The 23819-nt window shown below is 37.1% G+C and overlaps 1 protein-coding gene across 1 annotated transcript in view; it reads left to right on the top strand.

The window, feature by feature from the left end:
- SPOCK1 (SPARC (osteonectin), cwcv and kazal like domains proteoglycan 1) overlaps positions 1–23819 on the top strand; it is a gene marked incomplete at both ends in the record, with an annotated part of 273747 nt that overhangs the window by 84780 nt on the left and 165148 nt on the right. The window contains one exon of the mRNA XM_082063423.1: positions 4894–4939. Within this exon, the coding sequence (XP_081919549.1) occupies positions 4894–4939 (46 nt within the window). The remainder of the gene's footprint in view (positions 1–4893; positions 4940–23819) is intronic.

The raw sequence follows: 23819 nt of genomic DNA, 5'->3' as shown, positions 1-23819 counted from the left end.
CAAGAAGCTGTTAACTTACTTAGTTGGTGATGGAAAATAGGATAATTTTTTTTTTACCATTAATTTCAGTTTTTTTACTATATTGTTATTCTAGTGATACGGAGGGTAAAAGGAGAGAAGAGCAGTCACATATCAATGTACTGGCCTTAGGCTCCATTTCTATTTGCTGGCTATTCTGACTAACAGGAAACTGGTCTAGTTCAAGGTTTGATTTTTGTATGAAATCTGATCAATCTATAGGTTCTGATGAATGATATTTTTGGTAGTTCTGCTTATAAGGAAGAAAGCTTTTGTGAGCATTTAAACTAGCACTTTTTAATATGCCCTTTTTATGCTTATTTTACCATATGATTATTCTCTTGATTGGCCTTGTTGATGGCATATCAGTATAAGTTGGCTGGATTTGACACCTATGTATTAAAGGATAAAAGAGTATTTTGCTTTCATTAAGAAACAGTAATCTCTTGTGCATCCTATGGCAAAATGGATTAAAATAACTTCAAAACGTTTTTCATCTCATCTCTTGATTGCTCAAATAAAAATAATAAAAATGCAATAAAGAACTGAGATGCAAGTCTAGCAATTTATATTTGCCTGTCTAAAATGTTTATCATTTGTTATGATCATAACTCATTTCTCAGTTCAATTTCCTGAGAGTAAAATCTTGAAGTAGGACTCCGTGATGCTAAGTGATGAACAGACACAGAACTGAAAAGACAACTCCTGTCCCGAGTCTTGGAACTGAACCGGGTGGCTGGGTGGCTATGCTAGGTGGCAGGAGACTTTATAAGGGGACAGGAAAGAGTCTTGCCAAACGCCTCATCCTGCAGCAGTGAGAACAGAACAGAAGTCAAGATTTTCGCAAGAACTGGGCTGGGGCCAGTTTGACAGGAGTCAGATTTCTTTTCCTGGAACTGGAAGCTGAGTATTTACCTGTGATGTGGGACTCCGAGTCCATCAGCAACCTGGAGTCACAGAACTTGCAGTAAAGCTCCGTACCATTCCCTTCCGTGTGTTTGTGCTCTGTGAGAGGCGCAGGCAGCAGCTGAAGTTTGGGGTTCATGTTTGTTCCTGGCTGTCTGAAGAGGCCAAGCCAATACATCACATTTATATAATGCAAGTTTGAGCTCAGGGATTCAGATCCGGTCTTGGTTTGCAGTATCAGTTCTTCTCTTTTCATGCATGATGTTAGGTGTGCAGAGTCTCTTCAGTTAATTGAAAGATTGACTTAGTCATATGCAGCCACTGAACCATAGGCAAAACCTTCCAAGTGTGAATTCTATGCAAGGGAAAGATATTTTTAAATATTTGTTAATCCAAAATATTTCTTAGTTGGTGCCACCTGTTGTATTGAAGTGGATCCATGCCTGGTTTTGTCTTCCCTTGAAAGTCTATCAAATAAATAGTCTTTTAAATCAGCTGGGGAAAAAAAAATATTTTCCATTATATCAGGTATGTAACAGATGAATATGTGGAAAACACTTTCTGGTGTTTCTGTCAAACCAAAAGGAAATTAAAGTGCCTTTTTTTGTGCTTTACAAGAGAAAAACGTGCTGATAGAATGGCATTTGGCTAATAGCACAGCAGATGAAAACTGGGCCATGACAGCCAAGGTGGCAAGGTCAGCAAAGAAAGAGAGGAAATGATTTCATTTGGAGATGAAGGTCATCTGGAATAAGTCATTTCACATTTAACAGGCCAATGAGGAGAAAATTGCTGAATGTTAACATATTTTTATATTGTTTTATTTCATTCTTTTTTCTTTTCTCATTTGTAATGCTTACGTATTCAGGAAGTTGAGGTAGGTTTTTCACTTTTAACTTGTAAATATCTATAGAGTGAATGAAAGTATTTACAACATATCATAATTCATATTATACTTTCAACTCTTATGATCAACTGTTAATATTGTTATACATTAAATGTATTGATACCTGTTAATTATTAATGTGTTAATATTGATTTATTAACATGTTAATATTAAAATTACATAATAGTTTCTTATGTCACAAGAGGCATAAGGGTATTTTAGGCATATTAGTATCCATCCTAGTAGCAGCTCAGAAACATGTAGGTTTCTATGCAGTCATTTCTGTCAGGAAGGTGTTATATTGAATGATAATGCTAAATTTCTTTAATCAAGCTGATAATATATTTTTTATATATATATTGAATGATAAACACTTGAAAATCAGTGTCATGTTTAGGCACTGTATGTCGCTGGTTTTCTGTTAAAGGATGTCACAGTGAACTGATGGTATCCATTTGGAGAGCTCTTCCACCTAACAAAAGTCATTTCAGGTTAATGTATGAATTGCAGCACCTTGCAGAGTACTGGCACAAAGCCCTCTCCATTTGTCAAGTCAGAGCTTTAGGTGGTATTTAAATGAGACATAGATTTTCTGCTCAACCCTATCTACAGGATGAATTTCACCTTTACAGTGTCATAACCATTGCGTTGTGGTTCTTGCTGGTATCAGTGCTGAAGTGAAACTCTTGTGCTGTGTTTTCTGTTGTCCAACTGGCATAAGTTATTTTGAACTGCTATTGACCATATTGTTTTAATGTCTGTATAGCCATTATGTACTCCTATAAATAATAATGAGGTTTTTATATTGAAAGTCTCAAAGGTTTTCTCTATTGTACTTTTTAGGTATTTTTCTACATTTTTTTCTTGTGTTTATGTTATCATACTGTAGTTTCAGGCATATTCTAAAATAAATATAGTTTCCAGTTTCAAAAAAGTAATACTAAACAGATCTACATAAAGGAGAAGGAACAGATTTACAGAAGAGATGGGTGTTTTGTAGTTTTTTGGCGAGCAAGGTGCATTTTCTGTAAAATATTCCTTTGACACTGAAATTGAGATAAACCCCCTTTCCAATCCTTATTTCAAAACTGGTTTCATATGCCAACTGCGTAAGAATCTTTCTTGGGATTTGAATTATTTAACAGTTTCTGATGCTGAAAACCCAGCAGCAAAGCAACACCTGGGAAAAAAATGTAAGCAGGCAAAAATATATATATATATTTTGTTGCTGGGAAAAATTATTCTACTCAAAAAGCTTAAAACCCAACACATTCTGAAAAAGTGATTAATGCTTAGTGAATTTAGCAGTACATAATAATCAATTACAAAGCTTTTTATAACAATGGGGGGGGGAGTGTGTTAACAAAGCTGTGGAATTCAAAGATGAGTCTGTGGTTCTATTTCTGGTGCCAAACCCCATCCTTCTGAAGAAAAAAGTACAGATACTTTTGATGTATCTGAAATAAATTATGAATAATAATCTTGGTTGTTATTGTGGAACATTGTCACTGTCCATGAAGTCAGTATAGACACTGAGCATGAATATACTTGGAGAAAGAAAATACATTTCCTCTGGATAGTCTTGCAGAATTACATCAAGCCCCTTCATTCTGGGGAGTGTTTGCCTGTCGGTGCCTGTCCCTGGTGCAGGCAGAGAGGAGTGGGACAGCAGCCCTGATCTGCATGATGTGTTGGTACCTCCTACTTCTCCTGTTGGCCACAGCCTTCCGAAAGGATCACACTGCCCAAGGGACATCTGCTGGTCCCCACTCCTCCTGAACCAGCCCCATAGGCTGTTCTAAACCCAGAAAGGAGGACATGCTGGTTTCCAAGTCTCTAAAATGTTCCAGGTTAGTGGGACTGGATATGATGGGAGCATGTGAAATTCAGTGTACTGGAGATAAATGGTAAAAAAAGCCCTGTGGAAGAAATAATTTAGGAGTCTCATTCACACTGATTGGTTTTCAGTTACCCTTCTGGCAGGAAAAAGAGATCTAGGTGTCATTCTGGGCAGTATGATAAAGACATCTCTTCAGTTGCAGCCCTCAAGAAATGAATGCAGAATACCAGATATATGAAAAAGAAAATGAAGATTAATATGCAGGAAAAATGTCACAGTATTCTAGAAAGCTTTCATGCTTCCTCTCTCCAAAGACATTATTCTGTTGTTATCACGTGCACTCAAAGAAGACACAAGTGAGATATACAGGATATGCTGAGACTAGATATAACAGTTAATCTTGAATCCCAGTCCTTCAGGACTAGGGCTGATGGCACTCTGAAGTGGGGAAACTTTGCCTTTGGATAAATATTTGCTGAGTACATGGAATACCAGTTGATCCGACACACAGAAGAGTTTTCCGGTCTTTCTGCAGAGAGACTCGTTTGCAACATGTAATCCTTTGGCCAGGCGCTCTAACAGTTCCTACCTTCTCAATTTTAAAATCCAATCAGACTTACATTAAACCAGAACCACAAGACTCACAGCACAACAATAACTTTACCCCAGATTTAAGAAGATTTTAAAAATTTATTAGTGGGAACAGTGACAAAAGTATTCACTGCAGGTGCTCCTGGATGTTTTTGAACTTTGAGTGTAAAGTTTACGATATTATTGCTGTATTTCTGTATATTCACAATACTGTGATTTACATGTGTTTAAGTGAATATAAGTATTTTAGGATTTAACTTGCTGACCTTTCACCACACCATGATGGTGTGGATCAAGTTATATGTTATTCAAACCATATGCTCTTATCTTTGCTGTTGTGTTATCAAAATTTGTAGCCTGATAAGAAATAATATAGATTTATCAGAAAATATTTAATAACAGCATACTTTGAAAAATAATCTGGAAGAAAAATTTGAGGTGCTGAATCCATTTAATTTTTTATTCTTTACTTTCTAAGCTGCATTTGTTACTCTTTAGGACACAACCTGTGGATACTTTTATGTGATTTGTGCTAAATATGTTAGGATCAAAATATGAGCTGATTCATTGGTCATTTAGCTATGTAAAATTGTGGTAAAAAAAAATGATTATATGTTTCCTGAGTTTCCTTTTTTTTTTCCTTCCCATTTAGGATGATTATTTCAGAAACTGGAATCCAAACAAGCCTTTTGATCAAGGTAAAGTTAGTACGCATTTTGTGGTTGTATTCTGCTATTTTGAGATATCTGTAAATATGTTATGCCTTTCTTCCTCTGTCCCATACATTAGTCAAGAGGTATATTCATACTTCAATCTCATTCCTGGTTTAGTCACATTGTGAGTTGGTTTATATATAAGGGTTTGGCTCATCTTTGTATTTTTCAGCCATGGTTTTTAATCTACATCCTTTCCAGTTTATATTCAGTAATGATAAATGCTTAGAAAGGTTCTCTGTAACCATGAATCTTGGTCTAACATGCAATTTAAAATGGGTTATCTTCACACACATATTCTTTCATGTTAAAAACCTTTGCTAAACAAATTTCATAAAGGTAAATTACAGCATTTCCTAACACTCAAGGGGCCAATTCTTTGGAGCCAGGTGCAATGTTTGAATTTCAGGACTGATTTTCAAAATAAGGGTTTATTATGTGTATGCTGCCGATTCAGATACAGATTCTGTAAGTGACATTTGTCTCTGAAATTAGTAGGGATTTTAAAAGATGTTATCCTAAAGCCACTTAGAAAGGAATGATTGTATACATGTAACTAAAATAAAAATAAATTTCAGTTATATAGATCCATTGCACAGTTCTCCTCTGTTTTGGATCCTGTGTTCAAAGTTACGTGGCATTCCAGCAGAGTGTAAGATTTCCATTGCCCTTTAGAACGCGAAGTGACTATTTTGATCTCAAATTGTTGTGATTTAACATTCAGAAAAGGTATTCCTGCAAGCAAACGGCTTACAAATTATTGAGCAGGCAGATAGCTTTTTGTTTTGTGTGGGTTTTTTTGGTTTTGTTTTGTTTGTTTTGTTTGGGTTTGTTTGTTTGTTTTTTAAGAAAGAGTCCATGGTGAAGCAGTCACAATGTGGCACACAGAGGGAAACAAGTAATTGGAAATTACATGGCTTTCTTCAATCTATCTCTGGTGTCACTGGGATGTAACCAGTGGATGATGGTTAAAGAATAGTAGATAATATTAATATTACATAGTTGCAGGAGATGCCCAATAGTTTAGTTAGTTACTAGTTTTTTAGTAACTGCTTAAAAAAAAGTAATCTTATAGAAAAATATTTTTATGCATCTAGAAATCAAATATTATGAAATTATATATGTGAATCCTACCACAAATGAGAAGGAAGAGTGAATAAGTTAAGAAGGAGAAGGAAAGGCGTGAACAATTGAGTGAAAGTGTAACCGGATAAATGCCAGGCCAGTGGAGGAGCTGAAACCACAATGGTTTCTTTATTTGCTTTCAATTTGAGCTTTGGCGGCCATTTATTTTACAAACAAGAGTCATAAAACGGAGCAGCTTTGCTGATCAGAGATTTGAATCTTCAAAATTGCTGAAGGCTTTAGGAAGAAAATACCCCTTGGAAGTCTCTGAAAGTGTTTTTAAAACTTGCACTTTACATCTATTTCTATATTTCATTGCCAAACACGTTCCTTGTATTATCTGTAGGTAGCTCCCAGGGATATCATGTTAGAACTGAAGAGTATAGATTCTCTGTCTTTACGGAAATGAAACTTCAGTGGCAAAGGAAAGGGAATGGTGATGTTTGTGTCAAGGGATATATCCACAGAGAGATTTTCTAAGGCATTTGAGGAATTTAGGATTACAAATCCTATTGACGTCAAATGGTACTTATTCTCCTACCACTTTCAGAGGCCTCGTGAATCTCTGTGTTCCCAAGAGGAAGAACAAAAAGGTAAATCCTGGCAAAATATTGCAAAAAGATTTTGAACTGGTATGCTCTAAACCAGCCTTGTTCGTTGTGTTACTGAGATGTTTGACTCTGGGCAAACTCACAAATTGATTTAGAGAATCTAAAATCACACGTGGATACCTTGAAGCGATACAAACAGTCGTACATCTGTTCAGCATTCCTATCTCTTTACAAAAAAAAGAATTGTTTCAGTATAAATTTTCTCCTAGACTGGGAAGAGTCTGTTGTCAGAAGGCAGAATGCAGAACTGGGCGATGCAGCCTGAGCCTGATGTGCTGTCTTGCACACAGATCTCTGCGCTGCTTTTGTCTCATGTAATTCTTACTTTTGGATTTTGTTTGGCCAGTAGGTCATTCTTTTTGACAAAGAGGTCATTACTTTTGGCTGTGGTTAAAATTTACTCTGACTAGAATGTTAAAATAGCTATTCATACCCTTCTCAAGAGATTTCTTACACACAAAAAAAATTGCCTTAGAAAACTGTTTCTTAGTTTAGTTACACAGACATTGAGCATGTGAGTCTTTAGCCACTGACCCCTATGTTGTTGTCACCCAAGAAATGGAAAGAAGTTACATCATGTTGCTGCTTTGTGCTTATGAATCAGATGCTGATAGGAAGGGCTTATATGAAGGAAGGAAAAAACACTTTCTTCTTCTGTTCCAGGTGTTTTCCACCATGGGTTTAATTTCTGTCATTTTCCATGCAGAGAAAAAAGAATACTCAGAATTAGTCCTAGAGCTTTTATGTTGTGCAAGCTGCAAGAAAATTATTTAATCTGTCTTTCATCTTTACTTATCCATCCTCCCTGCCCTGATATTTTTTCCAGTTGTTCCTTTTGTTTTTGGGGTGTTTAAATGCCTCTTATGCTCTTGTATGACTTTGGAGATACAAAACCTTTTATTTTTAAATCTTTGGGGTTCCTGTATCCAAAGAGCCTGTGCGGATCCTGCAGTAAGGAGCCCTAGCTTGCTTCTGTGAACTCAGTACCAGCTCTGGGCTATCACCACACAACTGTCATTTGAGAGATATCCCAAAGGTGAATTGTAACCTCACAACACCAAGGTTCTACCTCCAGTGTCTGGAGAGAAGTGACTTCTCCAGTGGGTCAGTGAAAACAGCCAGCTGCCTCTCTGCCTGGGTTATACATGAAATCTGAGCCTAGCATCACCAAACTAAAACTAAATATTACGCATACCAACTCTTTGGGACAGGTCTACAGTTTTTTAATGCTTAAAATCTATTTCTAAATTCTAAATTTAAAATAATGTTTGAATATTCTAATTGTGTAGTCTTATACTGAAGCCAGACTGTCGAAGCACCGTGAGATTTGGGGTTTGAAGTAGCTGAAGGTGGCTGGTACCTGCCAGAAGTGATCTCACAGAGGCAGCTGGAGGATTCACTATGTTTAACAGTTCTAAAAAACAACAGTAGCCAGAGGTTTTGAAAATCAGTTCTGCTTCTAGGCTTGTATGTCATTTGCAACTTTTGAAGAAGAGTCTGCTGGGTCAAATCAAATCTGTATTATTTTCTAAATTAAAGCTAGCTTTATTCAGCAGATTGAATTATTTAATTATGTATTTAAAAACAAAAGCAGTACAATCAAGCTGTCTCCTTTCCACTTGCAATGCAGAGAGAAATATCCTCATGTATGTCTCAAGAAAATAAATATACCTTATTTTTTAAAAAGGCGTACATGACTTTCACTGAAAAAAACCCTAGAGAGTCACATGAGGAATCTCTGCATAACGTGTGTTTTCCGGGGAAGTCAACTTGAATGGTTCATCTGTGTCTCAAAGGGTACTTGAGTGATCAGAATTTATTTTTAGCTTAGCTACAAGCCCAGCTTTTTATTCATGTTGAACCCAGGAGAAACCAATACAAAGGTGAGCACCTTACCGACTGAGCCAAGATAACAAGGTATTTGGACTGCAGAAGGCAGGAGAGCATCTAGCCTGAAAATGATTGCTGGTCATTAATATTGAACTCACTTCTGTCGGAGTTGCAGAAGCCAGAAAGCAGAAGAGTCGAAGGGGCAGGTTAGTCAGGATTTTAAAATATGAATCAAAGGGCTGTGGGGTTTTTTTTCTGACAAGGTCATTTGAGAGTTCTTAAGGAGCTTGACAGCAAACTTGACATACTTTTCTAGTCTTCTCCATCTACATTGGAGAAAGAAAAGAGGGAATCAGGGAAAAAGTTTAGCATAATGTTCTCGATTCAGAGATTTTGGTATGGTAATTAAATGTGTCTGGTATTCTGCACCTGTTCAGACTTGCCATTAAATTAACTGATTAAGACTTTATGTATTATTATAAGTGAAATGTGTTAAGTAAAAAAAATTAATTTGTTATTGAAAATTTCTGCTAAAAGCCGCCTCTCAGTAGCTGTAGTAAATTTTTCTGCAGACAAATAGATGTTACTAATTTTTCTGATAAGATGCACAAATAAAAGCACATTTTGTTACATTCAGGGTTGCTGGAAACTAGGCGGGGTGGTGTCTAATTTGCTTGCCATATGGCTTTTTTTAAAACATCATTACCCAGAACATAGGAACTGTGGAAGTAATGGGATGCACTTTGTATTGCAGGTACATAAGCTCTGAATCCAAAAAATGAACTTCCATTGTTATATATATATGTTCCATTATTATTTACATCAAGGCTGTAGAAGGACACAGTAAGAGGGGAAAACCTTGATTCTGTTGCAGCACTAAGCATTTTCCCAAATCTGTGCCCTTTGCTGGTGACAACAATCCTGAGTGTTCCCAGCTGCTGGACCTCTTAGGAAAAGAAGCTCCTGATAGTCTGAACTTTCGCCCTTGTCCTCCAGCCTTTGTCTTTATATTCACTGTCTTTATTCCCAATTCTTTTCCCCACTAGCTGGGAAATCTAGACAGGGATATTACTTTTCAGCACTTTCATTATCTGGCAGGGGGTGGACAAATAAAAAAAAAAAAAAAAATTCCAAAATCCCCCTTCCACTGTACTGTGTGAAAATCTTCATCTGCCTGAATCTGACCTACCAGTGACTGACTCTAATGTCAGAACACGCTCATGTAGACTCGACTGTCATTATTAATTACAGACATGAACTCTCTATCATTTCAAAGAATTCCCCTTGAGCACTAATGAAAGTCTGAACTGGCAAAATACCCTCACTTTTAAAGAGGAAACATCGCTTTTGAGTGGATTGTGGCCTCCAGCACAGCATAGCCTATGACTTTCACAGTCCAGCAGCCCTATGGAAGTGAACTTGTCAAATTTAGAACTTTATATTTAGAGACAGATATATTGGTATTCACGCTTCCTCTCCTTCTGCACTGAATTGTACCTATGTCCTTCCAGTGGCTGAACTGGCAAATCCAGATCCAGAAATGGCTTCCTGCAGCTGTGCAGAATAAAGTTTGCCTGAAACAAGAAGTATGATAATGGGAAGCCTGTGATGCAGGATGAACATCATAGAACCTGCAATTATTTTTGAACATGTAATTTTCTGTTAGCCCAGTTAAGATGTTCTTTCAGAAAAGCCTGAATAAATTCCTTTCAGAGAGTTGTTTAGTAGTGTAGACACCTCTAGCCACAAATATATGTTAGTTTTATAATAAATGTTTTCTATTACTGTGCTTCAGATGGCAGATTTCAATTGAATAACATATTTTGCAATTTATTTTTTGACTGTAGTTGAATTAGTTTTAGAGGCTTATTCATAGGACAACTGCACATGAATTATGTTGGTAAATCTTCAGTAAATCAGTACAATTTTAAAACATGGTAACTGAATCACCAGCAAACAACAGCTGAGATGCTGCACATGAAATATACTGTCTTCCATCAAATGCATTTCAAGCACATATGGCGGCTTATTTCCTCCAGGCAGATGCACGTGCCTCTCCTCATGTACTAGAAGCATAACATTAAATTCCTTATAAGCTCGTAAGAAACCAATTTTGTCATTAAATATGGCATCAGAAGTGACAGAGATGGGGTCCCTGTCTGTGACTGTATTATGGCTGATGTGCTTTGAACTGCGACAATGATAAGTCGCTTGTCTAGAATTTTATTAGCACTTGGGGAGCACTTGTTGCTTTTGTCAATAATGGTGCTGGCTTTCTTTTAATATCTCTTACTTCATTGACTGTGGAGCAGACATGATTTTGAAAGGGAAATTCATGCCTCCCCATGCTCATCCAGCTCCCATTGAAGTAAATACATTTTTGGGGATATCGCATAGGCCAACTTTCCTCCCATTGACATGACTTAGTGAGCAGGGGTCTCCTTCCCTTTGCCTCACATCAGTATATAGGAGTTCAATTTGGGATACCTACCTAAACCTTTACAAATGAAGTGTGTGTGGAAAATACATCCCTGCAAAGCTGCCTCCTTATTTGCTGTAAGAAAGACCCCAGTGTGTTTTTCAAACAAGGTGCTTCAGCTTGTATTCTTACTTAACAAGGCCAAACCAATCAGGGACAAAGTCTCCAGCTTTGAAATATTATTTGACTTAAAGATTGGATGGCATAGCAGTAGATTTATACTGTGTGTCAGAGTGCGTTTTAAATCACTAGCCAGTCAGGAGAGTAATTTGCACAGTATTTAAACATGTTTATATGCCTGTGATTTAATAGCTGATCAGTAACTGTCATTTGATTCTAACTGAAAAACAGGAACTCCTATGGAGAATGAAAGTAAAAGGCAGAGTGACAATGGCCATGAAAAGGTGTAATGCAGAATTTTTAGGAAGAGAAGAACGTCAAAATAAAGACAAATTATTTCTAAATTACATTTCAGTAAACTGAGAATTGGTAAAGCAGAAATTAGAGAAAGAAAAAATAGGATAATTGTCATTTCCTCAGTGTAAAGGGTACAAACACAGATTATCCGAAAGCCAAGAGTTTGGTTAATGACAAGGCTCTTAGTGACTTCAGTGGCAAGAAGTTAGGTAAAGAAAGTGCAACTAGGCTGAACTCTTGTGGGAGCCCCAAACTCAGAAAGCCAAGTACAAAATGAGATATTTGGGAAAGAATTTAAGAATAACCATTTTTCACAAGTGTATTAGAGGGAAGAGAAAAATGAAGAAAAGTGATGGCTCACTGCTCAGTGGAGATACTTATCTAAAGGCATAGCTGAGAAGGCCACAGCATTGTAACCTGTCTTTGCTTTGGCTTTCACTTGAAAGGTCAGCTGTGACCAGGTGACTGTTGTAAGTAATGTGTTGTAAAATTCTGGATTAGGGGAAGAACGGGTTTGAGCAAATCAGATGTTGCAAATCAGCGAGACTTGATCTAAGGTTTTAGTGCATTGGCTGAAATAACTTCAAAGATACAAAAAGTTAGCTTTGAAAATTTATGAAATTGTAGAAGACTGGGAAATTATAGGGAATTATATCCCATGAGTTGAGCCTGAAATCTAAAAAAAAAAAAAAAAAAGGAAAAAGTACTGAAATAAATATTAAAGCAAACATTTGTTAGCATCAGAAGATAAGGGGATGAATAAAGCTGGTATGGATGTCAAGCTAAACTAATTTTCTTCTCTGACATTTGCAAGCCTTGGGACTTGGGGATAAGCTTGCAGTATCACATATCTTGACTTTAATAAGGCTTTTGACACTGGCTTATGTTACTGTCTTATAAGCAAGTTAGAGAAATATTGTCTAAAATAAATAATTATCAGGTGGATACAAAATCAGCTGAAAAAATACATTTTGGTTGTAGTTCTTAATGGTTCAGTGTCAGGCTGGAAGGGTAAATTGAATCAGGCTCCTCCGTGATCTGTTTTGGGTCCAGCATTATTCACTATTTTCATTAAATTGTAGATGTCAAAATTAGTATGCTTATTAAATGTAGCACAGCAATAAAATTCACAGTCACCTTGAGAAATTTAAGAAGCAGTCTGAAAAGAAAGGACAAAGTTGAGTCTGGGCAGATGCAAAAGTTCTTAGGTAAGAATAATCATCTGCAAAAAAAAAGGATGAAAAACAATCTGATGGTAATGAATTTTGAGAAAAAGGGTAGGGGATTACAATGGATTACAAATAGAACATGAGTCAACAATGTCATTCTGTTGCAAAAAAGGCAAATGTTATACTGGCATGTGTAACTATGAGTAATCCCTTCAGCTCTCGTCAGTGCCAGTAAGACCTTGGCTGGAATATGTTGTCCAGATTTGAGTAACAGGCTTCTAGAATAGTGTCTATCAGCTGGAAAGTACCCAGAGAAAAGTAACAGATATGATCAGAGTTGCAGAAAATATGCCCTGTGAAGAAGACAGAAGGACAGGAGCACCTCCTCTGTACTGAGAAAACAAACAAAACAACAACAAAAAATACCCCAAACAACCCACAAATGCTATTTTCAAATACCTAAAATTAACTGCAAAGTGGAGGAATCGTTCTCTATCCATTGTGGATACAATAAGGAGTAATACATTTACCTTGCAGCAAAGAAGAATAATTTTAGCCTTTGTAATGACGGTAATACTTAGTATTGGGAGAGAGATTTTAAAAAGGATGTGGAGACTCCGGAGGTGTTCTGAAACATGTTAGATAAATGTCTTGCAGATAATGGCACATTGATAGCTGATCCAGCTATGGAGAAAGGGAGTGGTATCGGCATCCTTCCCAGAATTGCCATTTTAGTGCTGTGATTCTCTGATTGTATTTTGATTAATGGAAACCAGCTAATTTCAGTGAAAGCACAGAAGAAGTGCTGAAGAAGGTATTTCTTAAATAGATTTCCAGTTGAAGTAAAGAAGGAGAAAGAAATGAATCAGTATTGTAGATAGACATTCTGGCACCACCTGAAAAAATACAGGTTCTTATTTGATGGGCGTAACATGCACAAACTTCAAGGTAGTTACTAACCGTGGTTGTCATGGACTGGTGAACCTCCATGAGTGTAAACAGGGACTGGCCAAAGGCAACTCATTTTCTCTGCCTGCTTCTCCCTGTCTCACTTACTTTTCTAATAAGTCGGGAGAACTTCCTGTGGATACTTGGATATTAGTGGGGTTTTTGTCCTGGCAGGAATAAAGGTCAGGATGTAACCCAAAGGGTAAAGATTTGGATGAAAATCAGTTAACTGTTCTCCCTCAATTCATTAGATAAAACATGACAGTGCATGTGTATTTAGGAATTAAATCTCCATATTGCTTCAGATTAAACATGTCTGCATAAAATAATACTACTTCTGCTCTAGTCTGATTGCTTGCATTCTAGCTTTGCAGTCCTTGGTCATTTGGAAAGTTATTTTAAACTACAAAATGGTGCTAAGCAGTACACAGCAAGATGAATAAAAAAAGTTTTCAGATGTATTCTGGTGGTGTTCTGCACTAAAAAGTTCCCTAAGCATATATGTCAAAACTAAAATCAGTTTGATAAGCATTGTTTAGTCATTTTATCATGTTCTGTCCTCTCTCTATCTGTGTCCTCTGGTTGCAATATTATGAATGGACTTGCCATGTGCGTCTTTATCTTGTCAGGTTTCACTCAACAGCTTTCTTTAAAGGTCTTGTCAACTTTATGTACATTGTCCTTAAAGTGCCAGGACAGGAAAGCTATATCTGAAGACCAGAATTTGATTTCCACTCTCCTCCTTGAAATCTCTGTTTGAGGATTTGATCTGTTTTATTTAGGGGAGATTAGTAAGCCCCATTGTTGTCTTATGTATGTGCATCCTTGCAGTGCCTCTTTAGCCGTACAAGAGGGATGCACGCAGATGAAATACTGCCCCAAAATCTGGAACTACCGTGTTCACATTAACCGCAGGGCAAGACAGTAGGATCAAATCTGTAATATAAGTCGGTACCATTCCCAGGAGAGCTTTTACACAGGTCAAACCATTTGAAATATACAAATAAAACCATGAAAAGCGTTGTTTGAGTAAAGCCATGAAAAGTACACATCTATTTGAAAAATACCAGCAGGATCTTAACATGGATGATATGTCTTGGTATAAGAAACATAAATATATTTGTCTTGATAGTTTAGATCATAAATATAATGAGTTATTACTTTTCATCTTTAGATACTTCTTCAATAGAACTTCCAAATAGGCCATTGCTATGTGCTGTGTATAGGCTGTGCTTAGTTATTCTCACTCTTAATTGCTTAACTTTGCTTCTGGCTTCATCATTACTCTATTGCAAGAAATGTGACTTGATATTTAGGCAAACATTTTTCATTTTCTTTATGTTTCTCCTTCTGAGATGCTTTTGCATACAGTGGCACTTCTAGTGTATTTTCCTGCAGACGACTGTGCCAATAACTTTTTCCCAATGCCTATAAATAAATTAAGTATACTGTGGCTTGAAAGAGAAATTGTTATCAGCTGGTGCTCCACTACCTACAAAGTATTTTATCTTCTTTCAGTTTCTATTACTTTGCTCTCCGTTGACTTTGTACAGGAAGCCGTCTTCCCTGTTAATGTCATGTGGTACATTTGTGTGTAGCGTGCTTGATGTATGGAACTATTGCAAACACTACTGCGGATATCTTGGCTTTTGAAATTGCATTGAAGATGAACTTTTTGACAGATGGAGTGGTTGATACGATTTGGAAATAGGCTTGTTTGTATCAGTCAGGTACTCTATTTTTCAAAATGAGATGAGAGAGGAGGGAGAGGCCACTCATCTAATGTTAGCAGCGAGCCTGAGCCCAAAAGGAGGAATGTACTTGAGAGCTATATATGCTGTTTTTATAACAATACAACAAATTCCTTTTTGCAGTCTGCACTTTTAAACAGAAGACAGTTGCTTAACTGCATGTTATCTGCATAGTTATCCAAAAGCCAAGTGCCTAGCCTGAGGTACTTGTCCATTTTGTCTTTGTAGCTGACACTGAAAGGAGTGTTTCAGATTAGGTAGTGTACTGGAAGCCACTTCGAGGTCTAGCGAATACTAAATAACTTTTAGAAGGCTAAAGTTAGATGGAACCAGACATCATACCGATCCTGTCCAGGAAGACAAGGTGCATACGGGGACCTCTTCTAAACACTGTGATCTCAAATTCCCCAGAGAAGTAGAGGTCAAAAGCACAATGGTTGTTAAATTTATGAGGATCCTGTTCCAGCAAGTTATTGTTGTAGATAATTCTATGACCTCATTGATAACACCCCCTCTCAGCCCTTTCTCCAGGCTGAGAGAAGACTTCCCCCCCCACCCCCACCCCCCGTGGTGCAACAACTTTTTTCCCTTCTTAAATATGTTATCCCAGAGGTGCTACCACTGTCTCTGATCGGCTCAGCCTTGGCCAGCAGTGGGTACGTCTTGGAACTGGCTTGAACCTTCTAGCAGCGTCTCACAAAAGCCACCTCTGTATCTCCCTCACTACCAAAATATTGCCATGCAAATCCAATATGAGAGTATTGAAGACTGCCCAGCTAAGGATATGGCAAAGCACCAACCAGTCAGCAGGAAGAAAAGTGTCAGGGTAAAGGCTGCAGGAGCTGAAAATTTATGATAGTGTCACTTTTACTGTTTTCTTTTGAGTTGGGAATGGATGGGAAAGACAGACCTGAGAGAAGTAAAAATGAAATATGCAGCAGATGATGTTTAACACTTTGAAAAAAGAATCAGATAGTTTAATAATGGATTTTCTGTGTGACGGTCCTTTGGCATAGCTGATCTTTACCAGTCCATTAGTATGCTCTCTGTTTTGTCAATCTAGCAAAGACGAAAGAGTCTTTTGCTTGCTTTTCTGAAATAACTGGAATTCTGTGATCTATGTGCAGCTTTTAAATTAAAAATTATTGTTTTGAATTAAAATACTGAATCCAGACTCTCCAGACCTTAAGATATGAAGTTTTTATCTCACTTCTAGTTAGTATTCAGTGAAAGAAGAGATGGGGTTTCAGGAGGTTGCTGTAGCAAGGTAATACAAGATGGAAATTTTGCTTTCTGTGGGTTGGAAAGGCCAAAAAGGTATGTTTGGAGCAAAGGTTTTTCTTATGAGAACATTTATATTAATTTTGGGGATGTCTACATTAAATTCTATTTTAGTGTCTCCCTCTGTGTGTTTGTCCAGTACATCGGCACAGTAAGATTTTTCAAAAGGAAATTTTTTAAGCCTGAAATATTCACAAGTGTGCTTTTTTTAAGGCACTGGATAACTATGAGAGGCCATTCTTATATGTAGGCAATTTCCTCAATGATATGAATTTTGAGAAATTAATTTTCAACATGCTAACTAAATAAAAAAAAACATTAAAATCTTTGTATGGTATGTAGTAGAGAGCTAATAACAATGTTTTCTCTTGTATTTCAATTATGGTAGCTGTGAATTAACTAGTATTTTAATAAAAATTAGTAGTAGCATTTATTTTCCATTGAGTGGTGTAAATTTATGTGACATGTCTGAAACATGAAGAGCCTAGGGTGTGGATATGTGTGGTGAATGGATTTTATTTTAATGAATTATAATATATTTGTCCTGTCTTGGCAATTAAAGTTGGGCATTAAATCTTAAGTCATTAATTCCTTTGCATCCTTTTTTTCTTCGGGGAGAATGGAGGAAGTACTAAAAATTCCTTTAAGCTTATAAAGCTGGAAGACATGTATGACAAATAGATTTAGAATGGATTACTAAGAGGTAGAACACAAAGGCAGAATTCTATTATATCAGTGTCAAATTCTGCCCTCACTTATGTGCAGGCTCCTTGGTGAAGTTACAGTGATTTAAATTCAGCTTAGACTTGCATTACTTGGACGGAAAATGCGTGCTCATTGGATATTTCTCTTTTTCAACCATTCTGATATAAACCTGGCTACTTGGCATTTGTATCATGTGCATTTTTCTATCCATACAGACATCATATATTATAAAAATATTTTAACAAATTTGGGCCAAATGAGCTTATCCTTTTTAAACATAGGTGAATTGCTTGTGGATTTAGCCCATTTCTCCTCTGACAGATAAAAGTACAAAGGTGCAAAAGCAGTGTTGGTGATGTTGGTAGAAATATCTAAAACCTTTGAGGGATTAGGAAGCCACCTCTGACCAGATCTCTTGACTTCCACAGTTTCCTACCAAATATGCCATAAAGAAATTATCTGCACATCCAGAGGCAGTGATGAGCTTGGTGTGATTGTGGAGTTTGACAGTCTTAGTTCTGTTCTTCTCAGAGCTGTCTGATACTGTTATGTGCTGCATCCTTCTACTGAAGCAATTTCACACCTCATCTGCTAGAGATGAAAATGGCAGGGAACAAAATATAATCCAGCAAAAACTTAGTTTAGTAGATATATCATCCTATCAGAGTCTTAGTTCATCACTTCCTCAATCCACTAAACTTGCAAAGCTTTGGAAATTACATGGGGTGACGTTATCTCAAGAGACCCTCAAGGAGTTAACTAATCCACCCCTTCCCCCACGGCACTACCAACCCTATCTACATCGGTCCTGACACTTATTCACCATGTTCTTAAAGACCCTTAGCACAGGACATTTCTCAGGCTCTCTAGCAACATGTTCTGGTACTCTCCTCTGGTACTCTTAACCATTAGAAATTTGTACCCTGAACTTCCCTTTTTGCAATTCAAACCTTCGATTAAACACTTTTGTCTTGTGTGCCAGTTTTACATTCTGTTCTTTTCAGTAATCTAGACAGTTTGAAAGAGATTCTTGTCAAATCCTTGCAAGATATAAAAGTGGTAACACTGTTTCTATCATGAAGTCTTGCCAATGTTTCCCAGGGACCATGGTCAGATGCTTTATGTCTCCCAGCTCCTTACTGCTAGTAGGGCATCTGAACATTGGAGTGTATGTGTGTGTTAAGTTTTAATTATGCAGTCCAGTGATAAAACTTGCACATGCAACTGGGATTGTAACAAATCTAGGGCACTACCAGGGCAGAAAAACTACATCTATAATATTCCTCTTCCCCAGGTCTTTCACACCTTGCATTAGTCATTGTGTTATTGGTCTGAAGAGGGCTGTAATCTCTTCCATCCCCTTAGACTTGTTGACTCCTGCACTGTGGACTTTGCCATGCACCTGAGATTCTTTAAGCACCTCTCCAAAGGTCTGTGATGCCAAACCTAACTCCTCTGACTGTAAGTGTGTGTATATACTGTTTGTTTCATTCTGCAATAGTTCCACCTTGGTTTGTTTGCTTTGGAGCGTTTTTAATGATTTGCAGATAACTGAGATGTGTTTGCATCTGTGCACCATGCTCTAAAGATCCAAACATGAAATCTGGCAAGGTTTTCCTAAACTGGACTAGTAATTACTCAGACACATTAAGAATATCAGTCTAATGGAATGAACAGGCCACTAGTACATTCCTGTTGTTGTATGGGACTGTTCATGTTTCATTTGACTGCTTTTAGACATTTCCATTCATGTGCTTGTCCCAGTACATTCATTTGAACAAAATATGTTTGATCTTTCTTCGGTATAAACATTTTGCATATAAAATGAAGGAGAACTGGGGCATTCTTTCCTGTTATTTGCATTTTTCCTAGGATCATATCTTCCATAAGTAATGCAGCACAGTGTTTGTATTCCTTGTGCTCTTCACCAGAATCTCCAGTTTTCAGTTTGAAGCAAATAGTGTTTCCACATTGTTTGAAATAATTTCATCCTCATTACTTTCATCTGGTTAAATAAACCTTTCATCCGTGCTCAGAAACAACAGATCTTTTATTTTTGTAGTGTTTTTTTTTACTAGTGGATGCCTGTTTTATGTTATGGTAGTGCAGATAAGGTATGTTTGATCAGTTATCAAATGACTGTTGTTATTGGACCATTAATTCTGGCTACATAGATGATTAGAAGTACAGATTTTTACACCCAGGGCCAGTGATTTTTTTTTATTTTTATAATATGGATTTATAAGGGATTTATGCAAGCAGAAAATTGAATCAGCAACGCAATCAGTGCATTAAGTTATGACATTTTATTAGAGAAGAATTGCTTTAGAATATAACAGTAGATACAGATAGGAAAAAAAATGCATGAGGATTACCAGCAAGAGTTTAGCATCTTTAAATTACATTTTGAACTTTAAAGTATTGACCATGCCCAGAATCTTTCCTTTTGCCTGCAGGATATCACTCGTACATGATTTATGTGTGTTTAGTGTGCACACCTCTCTCCCTGAATTGCTAGATGCTAGTGATGATTTAGCTTATGTGCTTTGATTTGTGCAGTTTGAGGTAACATGGTCTCCTGAATCAGATTAAATAAAAGAAAGGAAAGCAAAAATTCTTTGCTATATGGAGGGCTGACTTTTGTGTGTGTGTGATTACAAGTGAGTGAATCATTGATATGACTAAGAATAACTCTGTTACTTAAACCTGACTCTGAGCAGCAATACTGTGGTTGAAATTGCTGTTCCAAGCCTCTCTGGGCTGCAGACTCCAATTCAGCTGCTGAATGGCAGAGTTGGGCACTTTGATGGAAAACAGGCTGTGCAGAGAATGCCACACTTTTCCATACATCTCCTCCCTTCCACAGAATTTCCTCTTAATGATTTGCACAAAGGTACAGTTAACACACAAATTAGGCATTCTTGGCACAGAAAGCTGTCTGTAAACTAGATGTCATAAAGTAAGCACTGTTTCCATTTTCCTGGCATAACGCACAACACTTGGTGGGAAAACCAGTCAAGTTTGGTCAGTGGTCCTCTTGAGGGAGACCTTCCATGTGCAAGAGGCAAGCAAATGGGTGGATATGTTGTTTTATATGTTCTACTCTGGTTACAGCCAGAGGCGGCCTGAGAATGTCCTCTCTTCAGTAACAGCAACCTGTGAGGATAAGTCGAATGGACAGGGTGCTGGTAAAAGAGAAGGAGAATCTGTTTAATCTCTGCCTTCAGGTACCCAAAACCTGTTAATTTTGTGGAACAGGGTCACCAATGCATAGCACAAATCCCTAATGCATTGCAAACTCCTGCTTAGTTAATTTTTTATTACTACTTCTTTAACACTACATAGTCTTATTTGTTGATTGTAGTCTATTTGCCTCTGTAGCAAATTATGTTTCCAATAGATGCAAATCACCCTAAACAAGTCAGGAACAAGCTGGGACCATGATATAAAGTGCCCGAAATTTGTTTCTAGTTGGTTTGTTTATGTGTTCCTTTTTTTGCATCTTCTCTTGTATGCAAAAACTTTTTCTCTGATTCTGGGCATACTGGAAAGTTAGGAAAATACAAATAATGATCCTGACTCTTAGAAGTAAATATGCTTCATCCCTGGAATACCCATACAGTAGGAATCTGTCCCTTGTGATCATCATCTTTCTGCCAGATTTGTAGCACATCTGTTAGGGAAAGTACTGTTGCAGCCACTTCTTACTAAACCACTCAATAGGTTTAGTTTAAAAAAGGCAAGTGGGAAGGTGATAGATTGTGTAGCATAAAGTCCTTCATGCTAAGGAAACTGCCTGCTAAAGTATCTTTAATCTCACAGAGGAAAATTATAAAAACAACTGCCAGAAGTAAACCCATATTAATTCAAACCAAAGATTACACTTAGATTTTTAGAGAGCACATTGATTTTTTGAATTGAGTCTCGGTTTGGGCTTCTGTGAACTTTGCTATTCTCTCTACTTATTTCACCTTTTCTTTCATTCTACTACTTTTGTTCTTTCCATTCCAACTATTATTACCTGTTTTCTTACTGCTTCCATTTGGATCCCACTCACCCATGTGGAAGTGCTGATACGATCCACATCAGCAGGGTTGATTGCTCCCATTAATGTTTCACCAGTATGTTTCTGTAGGAGCAGGTATGGGATCTGGTCAGGCAGGTCAGATTAGTCCCCGTGTTGTGGGTGTAATAGTTGATGTTTTCTCCAACATTTAAGTTCATCAAAGGGAAGACTAGGGAGCAGCAAGATGATTCCATGACTGTAGGGCAACTGGGAATCATGAATGAAAGGCTGTCAAAGGCTTTCATGTCTATATAGAGTCAGAAAATAGTAAGAATACTAAGTTTTTAAAAGAAAGTTAAAACGTTGAACTGCACATTCCAGGGCCAAAAAAAATAAGGTTGGTCCTGCAGGAGTTAAGAAAACAAAGCGAGTTTGTTTAAATATGATCTCACACAGTTATGCTCAACTAGGTAACTAGAAAAGCAATTAAAGGTAAACCATCAGCAAGGAGACCTGGCAGAATGAAAATGAAGCTGGAGATTACTGTTGTTTACCTTCAGCTTCTCTGAACTGAAATTACTTTTTGTTGCTTCTGTATTAAAACACAAAGACAAGAGGAATTTAATCTATTTTATGTCTTTTCAGAACCTCCTGATGGGAATGATCATTTTTCCAATCTGCCTTATTTGCTCATAGAGAAATAGAAAAATGGCCAAAAGAATACATTATTTTAATATGTTCCTTCAGTTGCAAATATAGCATTTATAGTTTTCTATAGTTATAGTTTTCTTTCTTTTTCTACATCATAACTGACACGGCAAACATAGTCTAAAGTTAAGAATGTATATTTTTATTAGGTTGTCACTAGACTTGACCGTGTGCCATTTTCTGTAGATGAGTATTGTGACATTGGCCATATTCTCATTAATTCATCATATTAGGATGTGTTAGTGTTTTTACATTAATGTACCCCTGCAATGAGATTATAACCAATTCTAACAAAATCATACAATTAGAGAAGATACTGCTAGAGATGTTTGAGTAGTTTTTTGCAGCCAGAGTCAGTCACAGAAAAAATATTCCTAATATGACTATCATGCCCGAATGATATATAAAAACACCTAAATGTCGCTCATGCATTCCCCAGAGCTTCTGTATCTCACATTTAGAGTTACAATATCTAAAGATTACCAGGAAAATTAGGATGCGTCATGTTGATAACTGGATAGAATCTTATTCCTCTAGGATAATCAGCACAGTCCTTATTGTGCTTTTATATTTAAATTTTGGAACCTAGTTTAACTTAAGAATTCATAAAATCATTATTTCTTTCCAATTACATAAACATCTACTATATGAAACTGGCTCATGAGAAACAAAGCCTTTCCTTGGATTCATGTTTTTTCTATTCCTTCCCAATGCGTGGGGGATGCTCTTTCCCACTGCTTCCCCAGAGAGAGCAATTCAGCAGCAGAACCCGTGACCCTCCAGGGCCAGGAAGGCAGCAAGGAAAGTTTTCATCTTCTTTTCCCATCCTTCTTCTAGACCTAACCCCAACAGAGGTCCCAAAGAGGTCGTACAGCTCTAACAATTGTTTGCCCAGGCTAATCATAACTTTCTGAAGACAGCAGCCTGATTTCTCATAAAGATTCCCCCAATGCTTCACCAAAACCCCTGTGCTGTAGTTTGTCTGTTGTTCCTTGTTCTGTCCTCATAGATATGGAGAACAATCTTTGAGGATAACTGCTTGCTTTATGACAGGCATTTGCTCGTTTCAAGACATATCATAGCTCCCTGTCGAGTCTCTCATTTTTTGACTAGTTCAATCTAGTTCCTTTTTTTCATTTCCTCACAAGTTATGGTAAAAATTTTATCAATTTTACTGTTCCCCCCTGAATTCTTATCCTCATAAACTTATCCTGCATATCTTGTTTATGCTTTTACCCAGACAGAACCGTATTCCAACCAAGGGCATCAATAATGCTTAATAGAGCAGAATAATTATCTCCCATGGTTTAGTTAAGACTTTCCTGCTAATACACGCCAGTAAAAAGAGTTTCCTTTTTTGCAACAGCTTGACAGTTTTGATTCCTATTCAGCCTGCAGTCCATTGACACTCTGGGATCCCGCTTTGTATTATTTCTACCTAGTCAATCCCCATTTGGGGTTTATTCCTTTGATTTCTGCTCTGTAATGATGCTGCTTTGTATTTGTGTGTACTGACTGTTGCCTTATTCATTCCTCCCATTTCCCTAGATCATTTTTCACTGTAACCTCCAGAGCATGACAGCTCCTTTCCTCATTTCTGTGCTTTATAAGCCTGCTCCCCATTCCATTATCCAAACAGTTGATCTGTCTTTTTGGATCTCAAAACACCTCTTAATTTAACTGAATCATACCAATTAGCAAAAAGTCCCTTTTGTGAAGACAGACTATTATAAAAAATGAAATAAAACTCCTCAGATCCCTGTGTTGCTTTTAGTGCATTTTATACTGGCTGGGTGGTTTTGCTTGGTGGTGTTTGGGAGGTAGGGAGGGATGTT

The sequence above is a fragment of the Streptopelia decaocto genome (genome assembly GCF_964273445.1).
Source record: "Streptopelia decaocto genome assembly, chromosome: 12".
Taxonomy (NCBI): Eukaryota; Metazoa; Chordata; class Aves; order Columbiformes; family Columbidae; genus Streptopelia; species Streptopelia decaocto.
Note: the sequence above shows the minus strand (reverse complement) of the source record. Positions and strands in the feature narration are given on the sequence as shown.